This window comes from Danio aesculapii, chromosome 14 (genome assembly GCF_903798145.1).
Source record: "Danio aesculapii chromosome 14, fDanAes4.1, whole genome shotgun sequence".
In the NCBI taxonomy this organism is placed as follows: domain Eukaryota; kingdom Metazoa; phylum Chordata; class Actinopteri; order Cypriniformes; family Danionidae; genus Danio; species Danio aesculapii.
This window is the reverse complement of record NC_079448.1, coordinates 23,480,779-23,508,427: the sequence shown is the minus strand read 5'-3', so window position 1 is coordinate 23,508,427 and position 27,649 is coordinate 23,480,779. Positions and strand designations below refer to the sequence as shown.

Sequence of the window (27,649 nt, the reverse complement as noted above, 5' to 3'; positions counted from 1 at the left end):
TTACTACATCTTTAGCAGCTCAATGCACTTGAACAAAACAGTTTTTAATGTGAGGACTCAAATAAACATGATTTTTGTTTATTTATAGCACTTGTTTAGTCATAAGGGGTTATGTGCATGAGCTGTGAGAGCCTTTATATATTAAGATTTTAATGTTAGATTTTTAATACCTTGCCTACTTTTGCAAACTAGTGCCTGGCTTATTGATCAATTGTTAGCATGTCTAGACTGCCTATATCAATAATTATCAAAAAGTGGTTGAACTTGAATAGCTATAACAGGCTAATTTACAAAAGGGGACTTACATGCCTGTTAACACATAAGGAAAACACAAAACTTCATAAAATCTGGTGTGCAAATGACTGTAAACAAGCATGCAAAATTGTGGAGATTGGACAATAGGTGGTGCTGTAACAGTTAAAAATGTCTTTTTCATGTTTCTTTCAGGTCTGATCTCCACAGAAGACAGGAAGGTCGGCACCACTAACTTGCATTTGGACGTGTCTGATGCCGTCAACGTGATGGTGTATGTGGGCATCCCAGAAGGAGAGAATGACCAAGAAAGTGGTAAATATGAATCATTTTCATTTTCGAAAGCAGCATCATTTCAAATATTACAGGATTTCTTGCTCAATTAATTAAGCTGTTGTTTGTTCACTAAAATTGCTGCCAATATTTTAATCCAACATGATAAAGTAAGACTTTGTAACCATGAATATTTGAGTGATTTCTTTTTTAGAATGGAAAAAAGGTCAATTAGTCAAAGTCACTCAAGGTGGATAAAAAAACAAGAGGATGTAAAATTACATTTTTATGTTTTCTTTTATTTGAAAATTCCACATAACCAAGGATGGTTTCATATTTTTTTTAATGAAAAATGAAAAAGTAAATAATTTTCCTCAACTAGTTTTACCATATAATCAAAATGTTTTCAAGTTCATGTTTTTTTTGAACTTGGGATAATAAGTTGAGTGATTAAAAGCACAGGGTGTTCGTGGATTTTTATTGTAGTTTATCAGTTTGTTTGTTAGCCAACAAAATGTACTGTATGTCCAAAGAAATTTTACTTAGCAAAAACTCCAAATACTGTTAGTGATCTAGTAATGTAATACAATGTACATCAGTAAAATGTACATCATTTTTAGATCAGTAAAAATTCTATTCATCACAATTTTGTACAATTTAAAATGGCATCTAACCTCACAAAAAAGTAAGCTACACAGGTTTGGATTTACATGAGGATGATGGTGAATAATGATCCAATTACTTTTTTGTGAACTTGCATTTTAAGCTTGATTTTCTAGTGTCTGAACAATAGAAAATCTACCCCTAGCTGAATATAAAATAGAACAAAATAGCAGGAGTGCCTTGCAAAAGTATTCAGACCCCTCATTTTGCTACTATTTATTTTTTTTAATCAATCAATTGTTGTCCCGAATGGTAGTTTACACCCTGAGACCCCATAGAACTCAGTAAGGGTAGAAACCATATTTAATTTCCTGAACAAACGTCTCATATTTTATTTTATGAGAAGTACAGCTTCATTAATGATCCCTACAACATATTGGATGACTTGCCCTCCATTTTACTTGTGATTTTTATTTTTATTTTTATTTTATTTTTTATTTATTTATTTATTTTTTTAAGCATTAGTTCACCAAAAAATGAAATTTCTGTTAATTGCTCACCCTTATATCATTGCAATCTCCTGACCCTTTGTTCATCTTTGGAACACAAATTAAGATATTTTAGATTAAATCTGAGAGCTCTGTCATCCTCCATAGCAATGGCCCCGAGATGGGTCCAGAAATGGGACCAAAACATTACATGTTAAATTCAGTGGTTCTCCTGTACAAAGCTCCAAGAACACTTTGGTTTGTCAAAACAAAACTAATTATGTGTTCCCACCAGACGCAGCACGGGTAAATAAATTGCTTTATTCGTGTGTAAATAGAACATTTTGAGTTTACTCGCTTCATTTATGCATCAAATTCACTTCATTCGCTCGTCAAATTCACTTCACAATAGATGCGGATTCGCGTCATGGCCGGGGCTTCTGCCTTTTGACTCTAGCTTTGTTGCTTAATGGCTAACATGGATTTTATTGAGAGTAGCTGTGTTCATGTGCTTTAGGAAGTCTGAAAAACAGCATATATTCGTTCGGCGCCATATCTGAGTCCACTAGAACTTTTCAGAGGTGCACCCAGCTCTGTGAGTTCATCAACTCCTCCAGAAACTATACCTGGATGATGGAGGCTTTCAGCAGTGCTTCAGACTGAGCCGAGCCCAGTTTGATGAACTGTTGTCTGGTGTCGGCAAGAGGATTTTCCTCCGGGACACCAACAACAGAAAATACGTCATAATCACTCTCCTACAAGAGCAATCTCCTGACTGGTTAACACGGCGCGAATGTCCACTGGAATTCATTTTTTTTTTGCAGCGTTTTTACTTTTTATTTATTAAAATTTATTAAAGTTTATTTATTTATGTTTATTTTTGGATCGCAATTGTGTTATTGGAGCTTCATTTGATTACAGTTTGATCCACTGATGTCATGTGGAATATTTTGACAATGTTTTATTTGGTCCTTTAGTTGCTAAGAGAGGTAAGAGAGCTCTCGGATTTCTTCTAAAATATCGTAAGTTGTGTTATAAAGATGAACGAAGGTTTCAGGCGTTTGGAGTGGCAACAGAATTTAAATTATTAGCTGAACTGATACTTTAAATTTGGTCTCCGCTCTGAATGAGGTCTCTCATGGTCAAATCTGTAGATTATTAGCAAGTGTAGCATTAGTTAACATCCAGCTAAACCCTTGGAACGTCCAAAACTCTCACATAGCTGTTAGTCGGACACAACCAAGGCCTTAAGAATGGCCTGTGCTCTTGGGGTCTTACTACTTTTGATTGTGGCACCATTTCTCATTTGCAGAAGCAGACCTCGCTGGATTCAAAGGTCTGTGCATATTTTTCATTCGTCTCACTTCAGGCATGCCCTCCCACTTCTCTCGCTCTCTCTTGTTCTTCACGTTCATTGTTTTAACCCATCTATTAATTCTCTTTAAGCAAAATCGATGTTGGTAGATCATTTTTGTAGTTGGTGTAAACAGTAGAGATGCACCGGTTAAGCAGCCATATATCAGAACTAGCAGGTTTTAGCACTAAATTAGCAATGGGATGTTGTTGTTTTTTTCTTCATGATTTCACAGAAATCCTAAATATTGAATATAGAAAAGTCTGAGGGTAATTGACCATTTTCAGAAAGGTTTAATGTTTTCTTTTTGTCTTGTGTCTGTAAAATGGATATTAAAGCAGTGTACATCGGTGCAGGATTGCTTTGATTATAACCTTACAAAAAAGGAAATCTCATGTTGTTGCTGCTCTATAGGCACCACAAAGTGTCTACTTTAGTTTCATGCAGGTATTTTTTTGTTGCATTAGAAGTAAAACTATTTGGTTTTTGCTTCAGATCTAATTTAAACTGCAAATAGGATGTAAATGCAGGGGTTTATATCAATTTTAATTGGCTGCAGATGATTGGTTGGTGTGATTTCATTAAGTAGGACATGTTCCTGGAACAACATTCCAATCAGCCAATCAGATTTTAGAGTTTAAGCTTAAGCTCACAGTTAGGGTTACGTGCTTCTTGGTTTAGAGTTTGTTAAGCTTAGGCTGACAGTTAGGGTTATGTGCTTCTGCAATTATTGATATCAAACTATTAACCCCCTCCTTTTTGTCAATAATTTCCTGTTACAGAGGGTTATGTTTAGGTGTAGGGACTAGGTATGGAATATACAGTTGAAGTCAGCCCTAACCTGCCTAGTTACCCTAATAACCTAGTTAAGCCTTTAAATGTCACTTTAAGCTGTATAGAAGTGTCTTGAAAAATATCTAGTCAAATATTATTTACTGTCATCATGGCAAAGATAAAATAAATCAGTTATTAGAGAGGAGCTATTAAAACTATTATGTTTAGAAATGTGTTAAAAAATGTCTCTCTGTTAAACAGAAATTGTGGAAAAAAAATAAACGGGGGCTAATAATTCTGACTTCAATTGTATGTTGTAGTTAGTCATGTAATTCCTTTTCTTTCTATTATTTTTGCTTACAAAGTGTCTAAGATATTTTCAGAATAGACTAAGTTGCCTTTTAAAAAAATGTATAAAAAAATATATAAAGATCGGTGCATCCCTAGTGAACATTGTACCTCACAGTGCACTATATTGTAAACTTCATTCAGAATCTTTAAGGATACCAAACATGGTGATCATAGTGTTTTTTTTTTTGTTGCATCTCACGATGTCCCTTCAGATCACATGGTTAATTAGTTATTTTTACTATTTTAAAGGGGTCATATATTTTAAAAAAAGGTCTAAACATCTAGGAATTCCAACAAGTAATTCCAAAAAACCCACTTTCTCTTGTTGGAAATTTGCAGCTCTACAGTACTAGTATATAATAGCATGTCATTGTCATTGGCACAAACCAGAATCAAAAACAAGAACTAGAGTTGACAGAAACTTGATGTAGAGTTCAGCTTGAACACATCGCAAAAGACCAACTAGCTAAATAAATCTCCATACCAGCAGGTGGCAGTTTATATTCAACATTTAAAGAAAACCATAATATTATACAAACTAAACACAACCGCACATGCTTAACATTTTGAAAGTCATGATGAATATTAAGAGGAGCTTTTTGTCTGTACTCTCTTGACTTCAGTGTTTGCTTGCTGCTTTCACTTTTGCTTTTTATCTTGTTCATGGTTTGCCAAACTGCCGATCAGATCTGTCTGATGACACAGTCAACCAAAACAATGCCAACAGGGTCTGATGGTGCAGAACCCAATGCAAAAAATATGTCAGACAGCTGCTCAAAAATGGTCTCTTTATTGGTCAACTGACTGTCTCAAGGCATTGTTCATGGATTCTCTTTTGAGCTATTTTGTTTTGATAGTCTTGTTTTCGATATTTTCTTCAGCCTATGACCCCTTTAAAATATTTTTGATCAGTATTAGGAAAAATGTTAGTTTTATAAATAAATAAAAAATAGAGATCAAAAACATTATTTCCATGCTTATAAGTGGTTGGTGGTGGACTTTCACATTCTGCCATTCCTTTGTTTTAATACCTCATTTGAAGGTGTTTCAATTGGGAATTTGTTTTTATGCCAGCAGAAATATGTGTTCCTCTTGATATTGCATACTATTGTATTTTGTTAATCGTGATGAGTAGATGTTTGATGTAGTGTTTATGCAGTTTGCGAGTATCGATCCTTTCCTTCGAGTCTGTCTCTTTGCTTGGTCTGCTTCCTTGATTTACTTGGGCTGTCAGTGGATTAACATATTTCAATTTAAACCTTTTTTGTAGTACACATTCAAGACTTAATATGTAGTTTCAGATACATGCATATTTAGTTAGAATTTGTTTTCTGTTCTCTTTATTTAACCTTGTGTATTTTGTTCTGAAGCTCTGCTCTGTTATGTGTGATTGCAATAACTAAAGGTCCTTTTGTCTGCAACAGTTCTAAATGGCAAGAAAACATTCAGGGACTGCCTGTCAGTAATTTTGTGTGTTTGTGTTTTGTGATGTATTCTGAGAGCAGGGAGAGAGAATGTGTGGTTGAAAATAGTTCAGTTCAATTCATGTTTATTTCTATAGCGCTTTTACAATGTAGATTGTGTCAAAACAGCTTAACTGGAACTGTCAGTCCAGTTTTCAGAGTTGAAGTTCAGTTTAGTTCAGTGTGGTTTAATTTTAACGACTTAAAGTCCATGAAAATAGCAACATGAAACCGATATAATGTCATATTTTCATAGTGTTAAAGATTTTGTATGAACACATTTAACATTGACAGCCCTTTTGCTTAGTAGTTGTAATAGGTTGTTGAATTTTAAGTTGTAAAAATCTACTGTATTTCTGGTTGTAATGTAGTCCCCCAGCTAATCCTTTTAGACCCTTTGTAGAAGCAAATGAGGCTTAAATAGCAATCAGAATCAGTAGATCAGCTTTATTTATGGAAGGGATAATGTCTTATGAATGGTTATGATTTGTGTGTGTTTGCTGACCTTCCTGGTTTCACTGCAGAGGTGATGCAGACTATTGAAGAGGGTGATGTAGACGACATGACGAAGAGGAGAGTCTACGAGATCAAGGAGAAACCTGGAGCTCTCTGGCACATCTATGCTGCCAAAGACGCTGAGAAGATCCGAGAGCTCTTACGAAAGGTAAAGAATAATGTTAGCGAGGTTTCCATTCAGATTAGGGTCTGAATTAGATTTTATGTGTAAAACTGGAATATCACATGACAATTAGCAAAGAGTTATGGAGAACAGAATCATCACCTCTTAACTGGTGTTAAATATCAACAAGAAAAATGTCAGTAGAAGCCACTGTGCGCTTTTTTCTTATATAAAAAATTACTTGCGCCTCAAAAGATGAAATGGAATGGACACACGGTGGCTTTTGGGGGCATGAGATGACTTTTTGGGAGCTCAGTCACTCAAGACTGGTATTAATAGAGGTAATAATACCGAACAATTTTGATGATGGACTTTGTCTAATGGTTTTTAGAATGACCAAAACAACATTTCAGATGTTTTCTAATGTTGGTCGGTCTTCATTTTTTATTAATACCATCCCATTGCACCTATCACATAATCTGTTAAACAAAATCACTTTTTTTTTCAATGCACATGCTGTAATTTATTTGATAAATGTGTTTCCATCATAGTTTAAGTGCATTTTTTTCTTATCGAATTAAATGTTTATCCTACTCAGTTGTGCATACGTTTTTTTTAAATATGTATTTTCAAAATAATTAGCATTTTGGTGTTTCTATTAAGCAAGTTTTATGTGCTATTCCAAAATGTAAATAAAAATAGGTGGATAAAATCATTGTCTGTTTGATAAAGATTGTGATTCGCTTTTTATTTGATAATACAGTATGATTGACTGAAGTTAATTTCTGTTAATTGCAGGTTGGAGAGGAACAAGGTCAAGAGAACCCACCAGACCACGATCCTATCCACGACCAGAGCTGGTACCTGGACCAGACGTTGCGACGCAGGCTGTATGAGGAGTATGGAGTCCAGGGATGGTCCATTGTGCAGTTTTTGGGAGATGCAGTGTTCATCCCAGCTGGAGCACCACATCAGGTTCGTTTCATGAGAAAAACTCTAGTGAACATTGTATCATTGTCAATACATTGCATTTTCACATAGTGACTATTGTGTTTTTGCCGCATCTCACTGTTTGATGCTTAGTTCAGAACAATATAATTCACAAAAACAAAAAATGTACTTGCCCTCAAGTGGTTTCAAACAGTAAAGAGTTTCTTTTCTTCTGCTGAACACAAAAGAAGATATTTTTAACAATGTTGGACACCAGTAGCTAGCTTTTTGACTTCCATGGTATTTTTTCCCTATACTTGTAAATTACTACAGTTTTTTTCTGAATATTTTAAAACTATCTTCTGCAAAGAAAGTTTGTTAGGATGTAAATGAGGAGTAATTTCATTTTTGCATTCCTTAAATGAATGGATCATGGAATTTGTTCAAAAAAGCTGATTCCGATCTCCCAGTTTGTTGCTCTGAGACACAGTTATTATATTGTGACACATTTGGAAATAAAGCACTAAACTGTATCATAAAGAAACCGAAGCAAAAATCTGCATTTGAGTCAAATTTAACTGCTTTAAATGACTTCTTGATAAGTTCAACTTTCATATTAAAACAACAATTGCATTATTCATTATTTCTGAATGAATCAACCTTTTGTGGGAGTTAATTGAATTAATGATCCAGCTACTTATCGCTAGGCCCACACGGAATCTACACGTGCAGAAATCGGCAGATTTTTGGCCCATCATTAAGTCATTGTATTTACTTGTGTGAATGTGTGTAAATATATTTTTATTCATTTTTTTAATTAATTTCACTAATATTATTGTGATTATAATAATAGTAATATTAAAATGTTCATATTATTTATTTACAATACAGTTTGTAAAGTAATATTTTCTGTTTTCTAGTAGATGTGTTATATGAGAGACTTGCTTTGTTTACCAAATAAGTGGATCTCATTGGATTTGCATTGTAAACATTAAATAAATGTTAAAAAGGTATTATTTTGTATTTAATAATACTCCCAAAATCATTCTGCATAAATCCGCAGATTTTTTACAGAATTCTCTGCAGAAATAGCAAAAAATGTCCGCAGATTCTGTCTTGCCTCACTTATCGCCCCCTACTGGTGATGTCTTTATTTATTTAGTTTTTTTTATTTAATATTTCTATATTTACAACCTTAAATCAAATAGTCTTTTAATATTGCCATTTTGAATGTAAATACATTAATGCTCTGAGCTAGAAAGATTATAATAATACTAAAATAATAACCTCATTAACTTTTATATTAAAATTATTTGCAGTTCTGGTGTCAAATGTAAAAATAATATTAATCACACTTTTGTGTGACTCTGATTCGCTATATCACATAGTAATTGGTGAATCAATTGGTGAAGGTTTTTTTTTTCCTCGCCGCTGCCGCCACTGGCTTGCATGGTTCGGGATCTGTAGAGCTGCGCATCGATGGATTTGCTCTTCAGTGTTTGGACTCTCAGTAGTGATTATTAAACCACACTGAACTGAACTTAAACACTACAAACTGAACTACACTATTTCACTTTACTATGATCTTTTATGTGAAGCTGCTTTGACAAAAAAATATAAGCAAATAATGTGTTTTTGCCCAAACATATTGAAAAGTGGGTTAATTCTAATTAACGATATTGTCAAATATGGACTTTCACCTGGGATACATGTTGCAATATTGCGTATACTTTCACCAGATAAAATGAATGTCTCTATCTGGATAGAAGTCAGATTACAAGCAACACAGATGTAAATCAAACACACAGAATTTGATGGTTTTCCAGGAGTCTAGCTGTATTTAGTCAAAATAATAATGATCAAATGTCAAAATATCACTGTTTAGTCTACATCAAATGGATATGGAAATACAATTAATCTTTCTTAAACTAACAAACATTATAATATTGTTTTTTTGTGCCTGAATGTTTTAAACTGACTTTAAATGCTCACAGGCTCTAAAAACAAACACAAATGAAGGCAACTTTATAGTTAAACTTTGCACTGACTCCACAAATCATGTTTTCAATTGATGTTCCTAGTCAAATCTAATCCCGACTCGACATTGAATATCCTGTGATGTTACTATTGCATGTCTGCTCATTTCCAGATCAATGCTGAAATTATATTATATTATATTATATTATATTATATTATATTATATTATATTATATTATATTATATTATATTATATTATATTATATTATTCAAGATTAGGGCTTCAACACTATTATTGACAGTGTCAAAGTGAGTGACATTTGATAACGTCAACTTTCACATTATATATTACTGTAGAGACCACATCTATCACAAACACTTCTTCACACACATCTTTGCCTTTTCAGGTGCACAACCTGTACAGCTGTATCAAAGCTGCAGAAGATTTCGTTTCTCCAGAGCACGTGAAGCACTGTTTTAGACTGACGCAAGAGTTTCGCCACCTTTCCAACACTCACACAAACCACGAGGACAAGCTACAGGTATTTCTACATGTCTTTCCACAGGCTTCCTACAGGTCATGCAATTTCTGGCATGTCATGCAACTTTAAAAGGTCTATTTCAGACATTGAAAGTCAGTGAATTTGGTCAAGTCATGGAATATAAGGGGGATTTTTGTTTGTCACTTATTTAGCTTTATTTTACTGTCATATTTTTATGCCAAGTCTAATTTTCAGATCAATTTTATTCCTTTTTTTGCTCATCAACTGGGAGTCACTCAAGTAAAAAGAAGTGATTGGACTGTACCTAGGGAATCATAATTTTTTGCTTAAAATCAAGATTACGATTTTCACATGATGATGTAGATGTAAAATAAAGGTTAATGAGTAGGTTATTATTATTATTATTATTCTCAAACATATGGTAAAACAACAATAATAATATTAGGCCTAGGAGTAGTTCTACTGTTGGTTAAAATGCTACATTTGTATAGACTTGGAATGGACTTTTAATATGTCCAGGTCGTAAACGCACAGTAAAGTGATGACATCAGAATAAAACTATTCATAATTTTGAAGCTGAATTATTATGTTTGAGACCTATCCTTGCAATCTGTCATTGACCACATTATTAGCTAATTTTTTTGCAGAATGTTATGTAGGTTGGAGAAGTTATATTGACACTGTTTATTCTCATGCGCAACACTCTAAAATGTCATATGGTCATTTAAAAGATGTGAGATCTTTAGGTTTCACTTTTACTGCTGCTGAGTGCGGTTCATGTCATGGCATGTCGTCTGTTTGAGAGAAAAAAAACATACATGCAAATCATACTTTTCGCACAGCCCCCAAACGATCGCTCTGTGTAACAAACTGAACACTATTTTAGCACTTCATTACCGGTGATTCACAGCCTATGGAGGTTCTGATCAGTAAAGTAGATGCGGGTGGGGCATGCGCGTCCTCTCAGGTAGACGCACAGCTCACAGTCAGCTCACCTGTGATTTTGAATTATTGTTTTTGAATTATATCTTAAAAATACAGTTTGTGACACTTTTAACACCATTTGGGGGTGTCCACATTGCTGAGCATCGTATATATAAAAATAAATAAATATGAAGACTTTTGCGCCCGCCTTTGTTTCTCTCCTGACCTTGAAAATGTAATTGGCTGAATCGTAGAAATGCTGCATTAATATCGTGTGGGGTGTCAAATTAAGATTGTGTTCTTTTTTTCGATTAATAGTGCTTGTTTTTTACTGTACCTATTATTCAAGGCAAACATTAAAGGGGTTTATACATTTTAGGGGCTTTAGTTTCAAAATGATCACTTCAATGAGTGACTGCTAAATAGTAGGTGACAAAAAAGCTAAATGTAAAGTTTGTACAACTGCTACCAAGCTTTTAAATATGGAAGCGAGAGCATTTGCAGCCAAGCAAACAATAAGTTCCTCAGAACGTGTTCAAAATCTGAGGTAAATGATCAATTATTGTTTTTACTGTGGTTATTAAAGTCATGAAAAATGATTTTCAAGCTAAAATCTATTTAATATCATTCAACGCACAACAGTGTCATGTTTTCTCAATTATTTTACAAATATGTCAAGCTAATTGAGCTGTTTCGTAAATGAAAAGCAGAGAAATTGATATTTGGTTTTGAGCAGGAACCCTGATTCCAAACCTTAGCGCAATCTTTTGTGTACAGTGTTGCCAGATTGGGTGGCTTCCCATCGTATTGGGCGGTTTTGAATTTGATTGTGTGGGTAAAAAATGGCATTGGTGGGTTGACACAATTTAGGCGATTTTGAAATGTAAACTGTATATGCAACTTATTTAACAAAACATAACTGTGTGCTCCTACTCCATTCAGTTAGTTGTGACCAGTGCGTAGCTCAAACTGCAGGGCCCACCCGCAATATCTGGCAACACCGTCTGTGTAGCAGTTTGTTTCAGTCTTTTTAGTAAGCTGTGATGGAAAAAAGCTTGTCAAGCACTGGTTTAATGTCATATTTCTATTGTTTACAGGTGAAGAACATCATCTACCATGCTGTGAAGGATGCTGTGGCAACACTAAAAGCCCATGAGCCCAAATTAGGCCGTTCTTAGTTGGACGCCACAATGAGATTTTGGGGTTCGGATGAGGCCATTGTGCAAAACAAGTTGTTTATAATGGAAAGTCTCTCAAAGTTTTGGTAGGATGAAGGTGCTGCTTCATCAGTGTTACAAAAGCATTCTTTAGTTTTACAGTCCTCCTCTCTGCATTTTTAAAAGTCTGTTCTTTTCTCAGCATTTGTTGGACTGTTCAAAGAGCTGGTTATATAGCTGACGTGAATCTTTTAAAAGGCCTTCAACAAGGTTTCCTTACCAACGTCTGTGAAAAGTGAGCACTGGGTTTCCTTCTTAGAAAACATTCGTTTTGTACTCTTCAATGAAGGAGAGCTTTTAGTTCAGATGTGGGGTCAACAGAAATTCAGTTCATTGATAGATTCCCAACACCTTTTCAAGGAAAGGTGGACAAGAGCATGGAAGGGAACTAGACCAAAGTTTTTTTTTGTTTTATTTTAAGTTTTTTTTTTGGATGAAAACACGTCTTTTGCTTTTTTTGTAATATGAAATTTAGGTAATATTTCACTGACAACAAGCGTTTGATTGGCTTTGAGGAATGGTTATTCATAAATCAACAGTTCCAGTTCTGCAGAACTACTGGTCATTAACGTGTATCAGTATATATATTGATCTTAGCAGTGTGCATGATTTTTTTCCCTCCAAAAATAAAGGTTTACAAGAAAAGATTTGGCCCTGTTATTTGAAATGACAATGAATTTCTTAGCTATCTATTTGTTTAATGCTTACTGTTTTATTTTATAAGACATTTTGTGGTTCGTGGATGACACTGCAATAAACTAAGGCTTTTGAAATATTGCCTGTTTGCTTTCACTTTTTGATCTAGCTGTGCTGCTTATAACTTTTGATTTGTGTTTTCTTAAAGCCAAATTGTCACCTATGGATTAAACCAGTGTTTCTCAACCTCATTCCTTGAGGACCACCAACACTGCATGTTTTGTATGTCTCTTTTGCCTGTCACACCCATTATATGTCTTCAGTCTTCAACTAATGAGCTGATGATCTGAATCAGGTGTGTTTGGTTAGAGAGACAAGGATCAAATGCTGAGCTGGTGGTCCTCCAAGAACATGGTTGAGAAACACTGGATTAAACCACGTTTCTTTTCAACGAATAATCAGGAAACATAATCAGTGCATATAACTCATAAATAAAAATAAAACTGCCATAAGTGTTATGCAAGTTACTTGTTGCATTTATAAGAAACAATCTTTAAAATTTTAGACTCTACAGTCTTACGAATAAAAATGTAATTTATCATTATTGTCAGTATCTTTAAACAAATTAAAATCATTTTCACTGATTGATATCCTTTGTTTTTAAAATTGTTATAAATTAAGTATAGCCAATAAAGCAATGTAGCATTCCACCTACAACAATTAACAATAGTTTCCACCAAAATGGCACATTTACTACAGATTATTTGTACAATAAAGCTGTGGTAAACTGAAACTAGCTGTTACCGTTATAACATTTAAATAACAACTTTGCTGTTCACAGTATCCCATATTTAGGGGCCAAAAAGCCAAATTGTGACCACATTTCTTTTCAAAGAATACTCAGGAAATCATGCATATAAAGCAGAGATACTGCCATGAGCGTTATGCAAGTTATATTCAGGTTACATTTATAAGAAACTATATTTAAAATTCACATTTTAGGTACATGTTAAAGTCTCTACAAGTGATATTTACCACAGATTTGACACTTGTCTTTTTTTCTTTTCTAAAATTCACATAGGAACAAAGAGGAAACCACTTGGAATGTATTGAATTACTAAAAAGTGGTGGATGCTGATTCTGTTGAACATTTTTTTTTAACATGCTTTCACAACACATTTCTAGATAGTTTGTTTTAAAGATAAATGTGTAATTATAACCATAAAGTCAGTGCATCTTTTTAACATCAAAAAAGCATATACACTGATTAATATGCTTTGCTTTAAGAGCCGTTATAAGTGTAGTAATCCAAAATACCGTATTTATTGCAAATTATTTGTGTAATGAGGCTGTAGTAAAATGAAATGGCATCGTAAATAGTGAAAATAACCAATTGAAAAAGGGTTAAAGACCAAGTGGAATCCTCTGTTAGCTGTCGCTTCAGTGTGACTTCAGCTAATCACTTTTGGCCAATGCTAATAAAGACCTTTTTACATTTTACAATTTGACGTAAGAAAAGACATCTTTCGCTACTGCATTGTTTTTAAATAATGAAAACATTTTACAGGTAACTTTTATAGTCTTGGAGCTTTTTCTTAAAACAAAAATGAGCAATAAAAAGCTGTAAAGCACCAAAAGCGGATCATATTGAAATTGATTTGAATACTGTTGTTATCCAGGAATTTTCAAATATACTTTTTTTTCAAGAGAGGCTAGAAAAATTGTGAAGCTCTATAATGTTATTATTATTAATATTATATTTTCATTATTTTTTTTCTTACTGACTCCAAATTCTGACTAAGGAAAGTTGAATGCACTGGCCAGTTTTTTATTTGCCTAATAAATGACAGTAGGCTACTGTTTTTCATTAAAAACAGATTCCTACTTTTTTTCTATTGCTATATGAAGTAATAAATATGTGTTTTAAAGTTAAGTATTATTTTACGTTTCTTTAAAAAAAGTGTGGCTATGGTGACCATCTGACAAGCTAGTCCAGCTAAAAAATAGTGCTTAAAATGTCACAAAAATGCAGGATTTAAATCTCATAGTTAAACAGAAAATGAGGCATATCACTTCAAAATGTCACCAGGTTGGCTACGGGCCTGCTTAAAAAAACTCCCAGTACTGTATCCCATATTTAGAGGACCCATATTTTATAAGATACAATACAATATAATTTAAATGGTATCCTAATGTCCTTTTGATTACCTGCCCTGTATATTTTACAATATCTAGATTTGGAATGTAAATCTTAACAAATAAGACATTATTTGCCAGAGGGGAAGTACCATTTGCCCACAGAGGGCGTTACAAAAAAATGAATCTAAAAATCTATCTTGAAAAACAACCACATTCTTATCATTTATATGAAGTGGGATAAAAGCTTGGTACACACAAAATAACAGGGTTTTCTGATGCTGTGATTTATTGACATTTATATAAGTGTGAATGATATAAGAAGACATAAATATGAGTCACATTCCAAAATTTCCTCCACCTCCACCCACCTGACTGCCTAGTAGCCATACTTAATTCTAGCATCACATCCAAGAACCTGCCCCAAATGTCACCCTTAACCTTGGTTGTCCTCTGAGTCCAGATTTTCATGATGTAATTCCCCTTTGATTGTCATATTCTTCTTCTCTGTATCAGCTTAGCAGAGGGCGCACACTGAGGGCACATGACCACAAAGAGAACAACTGAGCACACTTTTGAAAGTTCAACTGATGAATGGGACAACCTACAGCCTCGTGGACTTGGTGCACGTGGTGGTAGCCATTGCAAGTCCACCAGACTGCAAGTACACATGAAGTATGGTTTATGGAACAGTGCCCAAGTAGAAGAATTATTATGCTGCCAGTAGGTGGAGACCAAGGTGGGGATGTGTGGTGCATAAAAAGTCATACTAAGCACTACTTTGAAATTTTAACCTTCTTCATGACCATTATAAAAGTGTGTTATGAACATCAATAGTATGGATGAAATTTGGATGTATCACATCTGCTATGTCATTGCTTCACAAACCATGAGCCTCATGGGATAGTAAATTAATCCATTGGATGCACACTTTAGTTTTTTCACATACTATGAATTGTACATACTACTCCGTTCACATACTAATTGTTTCCTACGTGACACACTATACGTGCACTTTTACACTATGCACTCAATAGTGAAGTGTTTGTGATTGGTGTCATCCCAAATAGAAATTCATACAGTTTTCAAGATGACGCTTACACATTTGTTAAATTATTTGGGAAAAATTTGACTGTCTAGAGCAGGGATGGGCAAACTCGATCCTGGAGGGCCGGTGTCCCTGCATAGTTTTGCTCCAACCCTGATCAAACACACCTGCTTGTAGCTTTCTAGTGATCCTAAAGACACTAATTAGGGTGTTCAGGTGTGTTTGATTAGTGTTGGAGCAAAACTCTGCAGGGACACCAGCCCTCGAGGATCAAGTTTGCCCATGCCTGGTCTAGAGGTTCATCTAACCAGTTTAAGAAAATTTGGGAACCATTTAGGAAATAAATCCAACAACATGTTTTATTTTCAACTACAGACCAAGTCCTTGTTCCAGCAAATTGATTCTTTTTCTTTCCTAAGTGCAAAGTAGAGTGTATTGTGTGATTGTACACTTGTAGTTTTTGTTAAGCCACATTATTATTTATCTTTTTATTTGTTGGTATGTTTTGTTTATTTATTTTGTATAATTTTTATTAATTTGTTTATTTGTTTTTTTTTCTCTCATTTTATGTGCTTAAGTTAATACTTTTTAAAATATAATTTAGTTTTGTCTTTTTACTGTGTTTTGCCATAAAAGTCATAAAAAAATAATAAAAACATTTGTTAAATTATAGTAAAAAAAATCACCAAACTTAAACATACTACCTTTCATGAGTACCACAGCATTTCACAATTGGGAAGAGGCATAATTGTATCTATTGGAGAATTTTGCTTGCACTTGAGTCGCACCTTGATGACATGTTGGACCAGGTCAACTACCTAATGGACCTTTTTCACATTTCCGGCTTTTCTCAGTAGCGGATGTCGTCATAGTTGGGTAACCTAGAGCCCAGTTAATCAGAGAGTACAACAAATAATTTTTTTACAATCCTATTTGCTGAAATAATACAAGAAAAACTCCATGATGGTGATATCAAGACAGAAAATCATTCATTTATTCTTTTTCTTTTCGGCTTAGTCCTTTTATTAATCAGGGGTTGCCACAGCGGAATGAACCGCCTACTTATCCAGCATATGTTTTACACAGCGGATGCCCTTCCAACTGCAACCCAACACTGGGAAACACCCATACACACTCTTTCACAGACATTTTATATGTACGGCCAATTTAGTTCATCCAATTCTCCTGTACCGCATGTCTTCGGACCGAGGGGGAAAGCGGAGCACCCGGAGGAAACCCATGCTAACATGGGGAGAACACGCAAACTCCACACAAAAATGCCAACTGACCCAGCAGGGGCTCAAACCAGCGACTCTCTTCCTGTGAGGTGATCATGCTATCCACTGCGCCATCATGACGCCCTCAAGACAGAAAAGAGAAAAAAATGAGGACAGCCAGAGGAGAGAATAACGTCAAATTTATTCTCAGCCCCATGGACGCTGCATTACAAACACATCAAATAAGCAGTAATTTGTTTTTGTAATATGATGCAAAGGTGATTTAATACATTCATAAATGCATATAAATGTTCATACATTAAAAAAATAAAATAAAATAATAATAATTATATATATATATATATATATATATATATATATATATATATATATATATATATATATAATATTTTTTAATATATATATATATATATATATATATATATATATATATATATATATATATATATATATATATATATATATATATATATATATATATATATATATATAATTTTCAAGGATTTAAGATTATGATGACTGTTAAACACAGGGGTGCCCAAACTTTTTCTTAAGAAAGGCCAAAAAACAAACTTGATTGAAAATGGTGAGCCAGAGCTAAATATACCATACTGTATTACATTAAAGTTCCCATGGTAAATTGATCATATTTAAAAACATACAGAAACAATAAATGTAATTCTATCAATAATTATATATATATATATTACATTTTATAATGTACTTCTTACAATAAAACCATAAACAATATCATGTATGACACAAAGGAGTTACATATATATATATATATATATATATATATATATATATATATATATATATATATATATATATATATATATATATATATATATATATATATATATACAAAAAGAATATATTTTCAATCAATAGTGAAATATGTGTCCTAAAAATGGGTTTTAGGGTTTTATTAACCTTTAAAATATCGGAAACATTTAATTGTAGTTTTTTTGTAGCTCCGCAGTTAATCAAACAAACAAAAGGTTATGTAAAACTAGAAATGAAGATCTCTGAGCGATTCACCCCAACCTTCCCCATCACTTGTCCATCTCTCCTCTGATTGGCAGGCCAAATCAAGATGATCATGGGCCAACTTTGGCCCGCTGCCCCTAGTTTGGGCATCTCTGGTTAAACGCATCATAACTGTCTTATGAAAAGGGACCATGGACGATCATCTATAGCTCCCCCAACCATCACGGTTGTATGGGCATTACCTTAGTGGGCATTAAGGTCCACTACATGTTGGACCAGGTCCACCACTACGTCATCGCGATACAGACTGCAGCAAGGACATCTTGTTTGAGTCTGAAATAATAAAAAGTCTATCCTCAGCACCCATTAGCCCCTCCCCTTCTGCTATGTGATCAAAACTATGATCGTTTAGAGCATGAAAGCGTGTTTAACATTCAACACGTCTATTTATCAGTTGAATATGTACTTGACCTGGGTATTTAAAGGTGAAATGTACAGTTTGGGTTGATGTGTGACGTCATTTGAACTGAACCTTAAAGTAACTCCACCCTTTTAAAACTGCCAGTAACTTTTTGCTTTTATCACCGCTCTGCCAGTGAGAATGGTTGAGCTCAAGGATGCCAGATCATCTTGAAGAGACTGGGACATGTCAGAAACTAGAGAGCATTTGATTGGTCAGAAGATTTAATGAGAAACTGAATTATGAGGTGATGTAACAAAAAACTCTATCCATACAAAATGCAATCTTTGGATTTTTTTTATACCTTCCTAATGTAATTTTTGCCACCATTTTGTCGAAAACAATCTTATACACATCTTTAGACTTACACTTGATATTAACATCTAAAAAAACTGTATTTCAATTTCATAGGTACTTCATAGTATGGAAGCCCGTTCCCGCCACTGAATAAAAAAAAAAATTTCATTGAAGAAAAAAAAAAAAAAAAAAGTTAAAAAAAAAAAAAAAAAAGTTAAAAAAAATTTTATTTAAGTCAGAATTCTGAGTTATAAAGTCGCAATTCTGAGTTATTAAGTCAGAATTCTGAGTTATAAAGTCACAATTCTGAGATATAAAGTCAGAATTCTGAGTTATAAAGTCGCAATTCTGAGATATAAAGTCAGAATTCTGAGTTATAAAGTCACAATTCTGAGATATAAAGTCAGAATTCTGAGTTATAAAGTCACAATTCTGAGATATAAAGTCAGAATTCTGAGTTATAAAGTCACAATTCTGAGATATAAAGTCAGAATTCTGAGTTATAAAGTCGCAATTCTGAGTTATAAAGTCGCAATTCTGAGTTATTAAGTCAGAATTCTGAGTTATAAAGTCGCAATTCTGAGTTATTAAGTCAGAATTCTGAGTTATTAAGTCGCAATTCTGAGATATAAAGTCAGAATTCTGAGTTATAAAGTCGCAATTCTGAGTTATTAAGTCAGATTTCTAACTTTTATTTCTTTTGAATTTCGACACTTTCTTACGACATTTCATATTACGTTACGGGAGTTCCTGTCGCCAGCAGGTGAACGTTTCTGCGACGGCAAGGTATGGTCAAATTTACTTTTTGGTATGATAAAATGATATGAAGTGTTACAGTAAATTACGTGTTATAATAGAAGCCTTTGGCGAGTGTAAAATCCGAAAGTTTGGCGCGTGCTCATGCGGTTTCCTAGACCGTAGTCCTGTTGCTTTTATGGACAATTAAGCATGGTAGTTTAATATCATTGCACCAAAAGGGAGTAAAATTAGGTTTAGATTCAAAGCTTGCTTCGTTTTGTACAGTGTACTAACCACAAAAGTACATGCATTTTGTTTTCTGGCTTATATACTCGGTCTAGGCTTTATATTGGCCTCTAGCCTCACTATGTTTTCCTATTAAAACTATCATTGTAGGATGGACGAATTAATAATTTTACTGAGGGAGAGAAACATTCCCGAAACAACTATCAAAAGACTGGAGGAAGACAAGGTAATACTGAAACAAACAATTTAACACACACTTTAAAAGTCATAATTTGGAAGAAGTGGACATTTTTATCCATGTTTAAGTCACTTGCAGTTTTATTTCTTAAAGGGATTATATACTGTTTATTTTACAATAAATAACTTAAGCTAAACACTTTGGCAAAGCTCCAGTGTTTACCTAAACACTTTCGATTATACGTCAGTTTACTGACTGACTCTTAATATTAACTAGTTGCTTGTTGACAAGCATAATACTAGCAGATTGGCTGTTTATTGGTACTTAAAAAACATATATTAATGCCATATTTTGCATGACCATGTTTTACATCCCTTTTTAAACCATACATAGTTACTAAGAGGCATACTTAAAGAAAACAGTACTACACAATTGGAGAATATTACAGACATTTAATACATTTACTGAAAAACAAAGTACCAAAATGTATGTCATGGCAGAAATTAAAGACTTAAAGAATGAAAATAACATGAACTTGCCATTTATAACCAGTAGATGGTAGCAGAGGTTAACTTATTTAGCTCAGTTACTGTATCAACTCCCCAGATGTTTCAATGTCTTTCTTTTGGATTTCTTATAAAAAGACATCAAATATAGCACGTTTACTGTATTACAGTATATAGTAAAGGAAGTACAAAGTACAAGAAGTCAGAGTGTAATTTAAATGTAAATATTGAAACCCATACACCAACAGACTTTAAGAGTAATTTACTTGAATACATTAGTAACTTATTTTACTAACTTAGTTATTGTATTTGACTGTACAAGCTGCTACATATATTCAGACAACTAAGATTTGTTGTTATGTAGTTTTGGTACCCAAAATTTAGTCTGATTTACTTTATGCACAACTCTATTTTATTCTTCGACTCATCAGATGTTCATATAACTCAGTCATATTAACACTTGCATTTGTAATTCCGGAATCTGCATAGGTGGATTACACACACACACACACACACACACACGCACACACACACACACACACACACACACACACACACAGACACCTATATGTTGTGTGTCTGTATTTATTTATTTATTTATTTATTTTGCAGATTGATGTCAGTGTCCTACTGTTAATGACTGATGATCAAATGAAAAGCTATTTTCCTTCATATGGAGACAGACTGGCTGTGATGGGATTTTGTAGGAGGCAAGAAAGAGAACCAGGAAAGAGAACTTGCAGGAAGTCAAAGCTGTTTGAGCGCCTTAAATCAAAACTGACCAAAAGACAAAAACCTGACAATTCACAAACTGAAACCCAAAATACTACAAAAAAACATTCTCAGCGTATTGTAAGAAAAATTGAGATGGGGTGGATGCACCATGATGGGCAGGGCTTTGTTCAAATGAGAGCAAAAAAAGGAGGGGGAACAAGGAAGTTGAGTGTTCCAAAAGAATGGAAAAGGAAAGAGCTGATTGAGGAGGCAATTTGTCTGTTTTTTCCAAATGGAAAAAATTCTCATGGGAGTATTTCTGAGTTTGAATTGGATCTAACAAATTATCAGGAAGTGTCACTAGATGCAGAATCTACAGTGGGGGAAATGTATAATGCATCCAAACTCACAATGATGAGGTTCTACTTGACAACAAAAAAGGTGGAGAAAGAAGTGGAAACAGAAAGTGAAGAGGAAATGTCAGATCAAATGGAGGACTTTCATAGTAATAACCAGGATCAAAGCCTTCCCTCTACTTCCAGTGGGATGAATGACTTCTTTCCTTCAGAAATGGATGTTATTTATGTAGATAGTCCGGTTAATGACACTGCATCTCCCTTTCATTCCACAGAGGATCATGTTGCAGAAGATGACCTGAATGTATCTTTTCAAAGTTCTTTAGTGACCTTGCCTGATTACTTGGATTCAAGCAATGTAGTGACAGTACTCACTGGTGACATCATTGGAATAGATGAACAAAACTTAGATGACACTTTGCCGCTGAGCCCAGAACCCATTGCTCCACAGACAAAAATCCTTGTTGTTCATCGTGGACAAATATTTTCTGAGCTCATTGCCCATTTCTGTGATGAAACCCTTACTCATACACAGAGTGAAGTAGAAGTGAAGCTGCTCCTCCCAAATGGACAGTTTGAGATGGGCCATGATGTTGGTGGAGTGTTTCGGGATTGCTTATCAGAGTTTTGGCAGGAATTTTATGATCAGTGCACATTGGGGAACAGTTTTAAAGTTCCCTTTCTTAGACATGACTTTGGCAAAGAAAAGTGGGAAAGTGTGGCCCGAATAATTTTGTTCGGCTGGAAGAAAGAGAAATATCTCCCAATAAAACTTGCACCTGTCATCCTCCAGCAAGCAATACAGGGATCTGTGAAAAGTGATCTGATTGAGAACTTTTTGAAGTATGTCTCAGAAAACGAGTGTGCTGTGTTAGAAAGCTGCAGAACAGACTTCTGTAGTGCAGACCAGGAGGAATTGCTTGAGACCTTAGACAACTACAGTTGTCGAAAAATTCCAACAGATGAAAACTTCAAGCAAATTTTGGAAGAACTGGCTCACAAAACTCTCATTCAAGAGCCAGCTTATGTTCTTGAACAGTGGGCAGGCATACTTGGACCTCTGAGGAAGGACCTTGAGGAAATTGAAGATGTGTACTGTGCATTACAACCAACAGTGAGGAAAATTGTGCAATCTCTCAAATTTCCTGAAACAATGAATGTACAGCAAAAGGACATTACAAAGCACTTGACAACTTACTTGAGGGAGTGTGATGCAAAACGGCAGTCTCTGTTTCTTCGATTCTGTACTGGATCAGATTTGTTTATAGGCAAAGCTATAACAGTTGATTTCACAGACCTTAAAGGGTTTGAGAGAAGACCAGTGGCGCACACATGTGGCTGTTTTCTGAGACTTTCAGTGCACTATGACAACTACCCTGATTTCAGATCTGAAATGAACAAAGTCCTTGAAAGCAACATCTGGGTCATGGACATAGTTTAGTGGATTTAGTCTGAGTTGTGGCCAGCTCCTATGCAAGCTATTGTTTTCAGTCATTCTTATTACACTTCATACAGTTAATTCACACTGTATACAGTTTTGCACTTAAATATTGCTGGCTACATTGAATGCAGACCAACCTTTATTATTTTTGATGATTGAGTTTTTTTGTATGATTGAGATTTGATACATTTTTTGGTGCAACCAAATGTTTGCATTAAATCATCAAATTGTTCATTTCAACTGTTCAGTCAAATAGGTTTGGAACCGTTCAAATGGTTTATTTTTCATACGTGTACACACTGTACAATTATTTGACAAGTACATAAAGTAAAACGATCGCTTTAATTGTTCACTGAATGTTGGCCTTAAATAGTGAAAGTTTTCTTCATTGTTACAAACAATTGTTTACATTTAATTAATGAAAGTTGCAACAAGTTGTACAAGTTGCATCTACCCTGAGATAAACGTCTTAATTGTTAAAATGTATTTCTAAAGAGATAGTTCACTAAAAAATTTTAATTTACTCACTATTTACTCACTCCTCAAGTGTTAAACAAGCCTCTATGGATTTATTTCTTCTGTTGAAAACAAAATAAGATTGTTTGAAGAAAGCTGTAAATCTTTAACCACTGACTTTTATAAAAGAAAAAAAAATACTCTAAAAGTCAGTGGTTACAGGTTTTCAGCTTTCTTCAAACAATCTTCTTTTGTATTTAACAGAAGAAAGAAACAAGTAAAGAGTGAGGAAATTGACAATTTTCATTTTTGCGCGAACTATTCTTTTAAGTTTGTGTTTCTGTACAGTTGGGTGTTGCATTAATGTTAACCTTTCATACAGGCCATAAGTGAAACATTTGAACAATTTTATAACATTGTTTTATTGAAATAGTTTTAATGGGGTTTGTTTTATTTTTTCTTGCACCACATTGTAATGTTTAGTTACTCATGCATTAAACAACACAACCTCCATATATTGTGTCATGTTTTTTTTTTTTTTTTTTGAGAATTCAAGATGGAGTGAGTAGGCTTCTACACTGAAAAAAGTATGGAGTAGGGGTGAATTTCTGAACTTTTAAAATTAATTTCACTTAAAGCTCTGTAGTGGTGCACAAAACCTAACAGCCACTGTATCATGTTAAAATTATTACAGGTTCATTAAGCATGTATAGGAAGAACATTGGGAATGCTATAGCATTTGTTTGAAGCAAAAATGTACTACTACAAAGTTGAATATTTAATAAAGAAAAATACCATTAAAAATTCAGTTCCAATTAAATTTTTATTTTAGGTATAACACAAAATACAGACAACATATCAGTTTACCTGTAAAACCCTTTAGTTTATATTTTAAATATACCTCCCCTTTATACTCTTTTCAAGGTGAAACAAATGAAAATTCTATCAATTTTGAACAGTTTCAGTACTAATGCTTTACAGTTTAAACAAAATTGTTTTACTTTTTAGTAGCAAAACACTGTTTCTTCTAAAACTCACGTCCTCTGTTTCATTTGCATTCAGGTTAGGTCTGAAAGTAAAGGTGGAGCACCACAAAAGTGTTTGAAATCATGTAAAAAATTTACATTACTGTAGTTGGGAAAGATGTTTATACATTTAAAAAGTAGTCATAAAAAAATTATTAATTTAATTTTGTATGAAGTGCATCTTGATGCATTTTTATTCTTATCTCATCTAAGCTTGCTGGCCTTCTTTTGCACTTGATGATGGGATGGTCTGGAACAAATTATTGATTCATTCTGAAAACACAAAGCAACATCACTGTGATTGTGTGTCATCATAAACAAAGAACTATACTAGAGGTCATTCACTGTACCTTAAGCACTGTGTCTGACAGACAAGGGATCCTGAAGGGTGTATGAAAATCATGTAAACAGTTGTTCCATCTTAATATGTATAGGTTTATTGATCCCATAACCCTAGAAGATAGGGCTGTTACTAATCAAATGCAATCAGCATCAATGAAATACATCCTTCAATTGCCACAGTGGCACAGAAGCTACATCAGATGTGTCATTCATTCATTTACTCATTCATTAGTAAGACAGAATTTATGTTTTAAAATTATTCTTTGTTTGCTGTGAGCATTGTGCATGCTGTTTATGTGCCCCAGGCACCTCACATTTTTTCAAGGGTACATGAAAAAAGCTATGTTATGTGATATGTCTATTAAATGCAGCTCAGTAGTAACACAATTGTAATGCAGAAAAATTACAATTCCAGTTGTATCAATAATGTTATGGTGTTAATGTTTTGTTTATAGAATTTTTTCATATAAATATATGACATGTCAGTGGCTATCCCAATTTAAATACTATGCCCTTAAATTATACACTATGGCATTTAGACAACTGGCTTGTTATCAGTTACATAATTAAAGATGTAATGACTTTTTGTGTTCAGTATTGTGTTGTTTTATTGGTTAATGTGCATAAGCAAAGTATACACACCTTCTTGGTAGAATGTTGTTCAGTGAACACAATGTTTTAATTACAAAACTGCACTGACTAGTGCATACATATTTGAATTGGTATAACTCTATACTGAATCATTCATGCATTCAATACACATTAAGCTGTCCTTTGCTGCCTTAGTGCTTTTTTAGCCTTGCTTCTTAGCCACAATAAATAGCAAAGCTTCTACAGTGGATAATATTTAAATATGAGAAAATTAAGCAAAGGTAAGTGTTGACTTGAAAGTTAATTACAATGAACAGTCTGGGGCACAATGGTAACAAGATTAATAATCATAGCCAAATAATCATAAAGTGAAATATAGCTCACCTGTTATCTTGAAAGACAGACACAGCACAGTGAAAGTAAGGTGGGAATTGCAGAGATTTTTAACCCCAGAAGGTTCTTTTGGGACTTTTCATGAAAAAAGCACAATAGAAGTGTTAAAAATAATGCTCATAGATAATAGTTTGTGTGTGTGTGTGTGTGTGTGTGTGTGTGTGTGTGTGTGTGTGTGTGTGTGTGTGTGTGTGTGTGTGTGTCTCTGTACAATAGCTTTACCTTCTAGTGAATGTTGTAGATAAGATCTCAATGGTGCATCTAGTCATCCAAGTCCAGTCCTTCAAGGATCAGTTCACGAAGCTTAAGGTACAGGTCTGTAATTTCATAAACATCATCTGACAGTGCAAGGTTATGTTCATCCAGGAGTTGTACGCACAGTTGAAAGACATCCTCATCACAAGGGTAGTCTTTAACTAAACACTCCTCTTTACAAATACTCAGTTTTGTTTGTTCAATTGGATGCAAGAAATTCTGCACTCCATATAAGCTGGGAACTGCAAACATTATTGAAGGTCGACCACTGGGAGCACGTGGGTTGTGAGTTGGCCTTATCCTGTGGCAATTCCAGGCACTGACTATTTCATCAAGCTCTTCCTTTATAAAATAAAAGCAACAAATTAAATTAATAAACACACTGTACACTGCATATTGTAGGTTATGTAAATATTAAGTTAATCCTAATACATAAACTGCAATATTATCTTTATAATTAAATTAAATATAGTAAACCAAATGTGTTACCTGTATAGAATGCTGAAAACAGAACTGGATGAGAGATTTGTCAATGAACGTATCAACAAAGTGCCCATCTTCTTTTAGCTGTTCAAAATGATCCATCCAAAATTGTATGCACTGGCTTCTCAAAGTGGACCACCATCGTTCAATTCTCTGGTTCCCCGTGCTTGGACCAAGAGTGACAGATTCGGCACTAGCAGTGCCTCTGAAGAATGTCTGCATATCTGCTAAATGCGTATTTTCAGTTCCATGGTCAATGCGAATTCTTTGTGGAAATCCGTTATTTTCAGCCACAGCTTGTAGGAAATAACCCGCAATTACTCGTGGGTCATTGTTCGTTTTGTATGCTTCAAGCCAGATCATTTTTCTGGAAAACCCGTCAATGCATCCGTTTATGCATATTCCGTAAGGTTTTAACTTGTCGTATCCGTCAATATGCCAAACATAGTTTGGTCCGCGGCTGTTATACATGCGTCGCCGTAGACGACCGCGAGCGCGCAGATCAACCCCTTGTCCATCTAACAGCCGCATCAACTGGCGGACAGTTTCTCTGTCTGTAATAATGCCAGACAGCCAACATTTCTGGTGCATCCAACGATATCCATGTTGTCGTCCCGATGTCTGTAGCTGTTGGTGTATAAAACGTGCCACGTCGGCCTCGTCTGTTTTATTGCGTCTCCGCCACAACTGATTCCTACATAACGTTCTCTCAAGAGTCCGTAAACTGAGCTTTATATTGTGTGATTCCTCCAATAAAATTAAGATTTCTCTATTAGTAAAACCGCACCGAAAATAATCCTCTATAATATTTTCCATTTAGGCTATAGCATACAGTCCATTAGGAGGTCCACCAATGTCCTTGACCATACAGAAGATCCAGACTAACCTTTTTTCCTTCTGAATTGCGAGATATAAACTCAGAATTCTGACTTAATAACTCAGAATTGCGACTTTAAAACTCAGAATTCTGACTTTATAACTCAGAATTCTGACTTAATAACTCAGAATTGCGACTTTATAACTCAGAATTGCGACTTAATAACTCAGAATTCTGACTTTATATCTCAGAATTGCGACTTAATAACTCAGAATTCTGACTTAATAACTCAGAATTCTGACTTTATAACTCAGAATTCTGACTTTATAACTCAGAATTCTGACTTTATATCTCAGAATTGCGACTTTATAACTCAGAATTCTGACTTTATATCTCAGAATTGCGACTTTATAACTCAGAATTCTGACTTAATAACTCAGAATTGCGACTTTATAACTCAGAATTCTGACTTAATAACTCAGAATTGCGACTTTATAACTCAGAATTCTGACTTAATTTTTTTTTTTTATTATTATTATTATTTTTTTTTTTTCAATTAATAATTTTTTTTT

The 27,649-nt window shown here is 34.2% G+C and overlaps 3 protein-coding genes across 8 annotated transcripts in view; 2 read left to right on the top strand and 1 right to left on the bottom strand.

Annotated features, from left to right (window-relative positions):
• Positions 1 to 12,505, top strand: part of kdm3b (lysine (K)-specific demethylase 3B) — a 37,134-nt gene extending 24,629 nt beyond the window's left edge. For 4 of the 5 annotated variants that reach the window (XM_056471648.1, XM_056471647.1, XM_056471645.1 and 1 more), the window contains 6 exons: positions 448 to 567; positions 2,929 to 2,952; positions 6,083 to 6,222; positions 6,976 to 7,152; positions 9,492 to 9,626; positions 11,609 to 12,505. In XM_056471648.1, coding sequence (XP_056327623.1) covers positions 448 to 567; positions 2,929 to 2,952; positions 6,083 to 6,222; positions 6,976 to 7,152; positions 9,492 to 9,626; positions 11,609 to 11,689 — 677 coding nt within the window. In that variant the 3' untranslated portion in view covers positions 11,690 to 12,505. The remainder of the gene's footprint in view (positions 1 to 447; positions 568 to 2,928; positions 2,953 to 6,082; positions 6,223 to 6,975; positions 7,153 to 9,491; positions 9,627 to 11,608) is intronic. The other variant, XM_056471646.1, reaches the window with a different exon arrangement.
• A 6,630-nt stretch (positions 12,506 to 19,135) lies between these two features.
• LOC130240372 (uncharacterized) lies at positions 19,136 to 22,715 on the top strand. Its single transcript, XM_056471854.1, has 3 exons — positions 19,136 to 19,322; positions 19,671 to 19,746; positions 20,817 to 22,715. Exons 2-3 carry the CDS (start codon positions 19,672 to 19,674, stop codon positions 22,713 to 22,715), a joined length of 1,974 nt encoding a protein of 657 aa, XP_056327829.1. The 5' UTR covers positions 19,136 to 19,322; position 19,671.
• Positions 22,716 to 23,989: 1,274 nt separating this feature from the next.
• Positions 23,990 to 27,248, bottom strand: LOC130240759 (uncharacterized). Of its 2 annotated transcripts, XR_008838794.1 has the most exons (4): positions 26,267 to 27,248; positions 25,745 to 26,119; positions 24,547 to 25,597; positions 23,990 to 24,469 (listed from the first exon to the last, which is right to left on the bottom strand). XR_008838794.1 is itself a non-coding variant. In XM_056472395.1 (2 exons), exons 1-2 carry the CDS (start codon positions 27,074 to 27,076, stop codon positions 25,784 to 25,786), a joined length of 1,146 nt encoding a protein of 381 aa, XP_056328370.1. In that variant the 5' UTR covers positions 27,077 to 27,248; the 3' UTR covers positions 25,663 to 25,783. The 2 variants fall into 2 exon arrangements, 1 of the variants encoding a protein (XP_056328370.1); XM_056472395.1 differs by lacking the exons at positions 23,990 to 24,469; positions 24,547 to 25,597 and having other exon boundaries at positions 25,663 to 26,119.
• Positions 27,249 to 27,649: the final 401 nt, after the last annotated feature.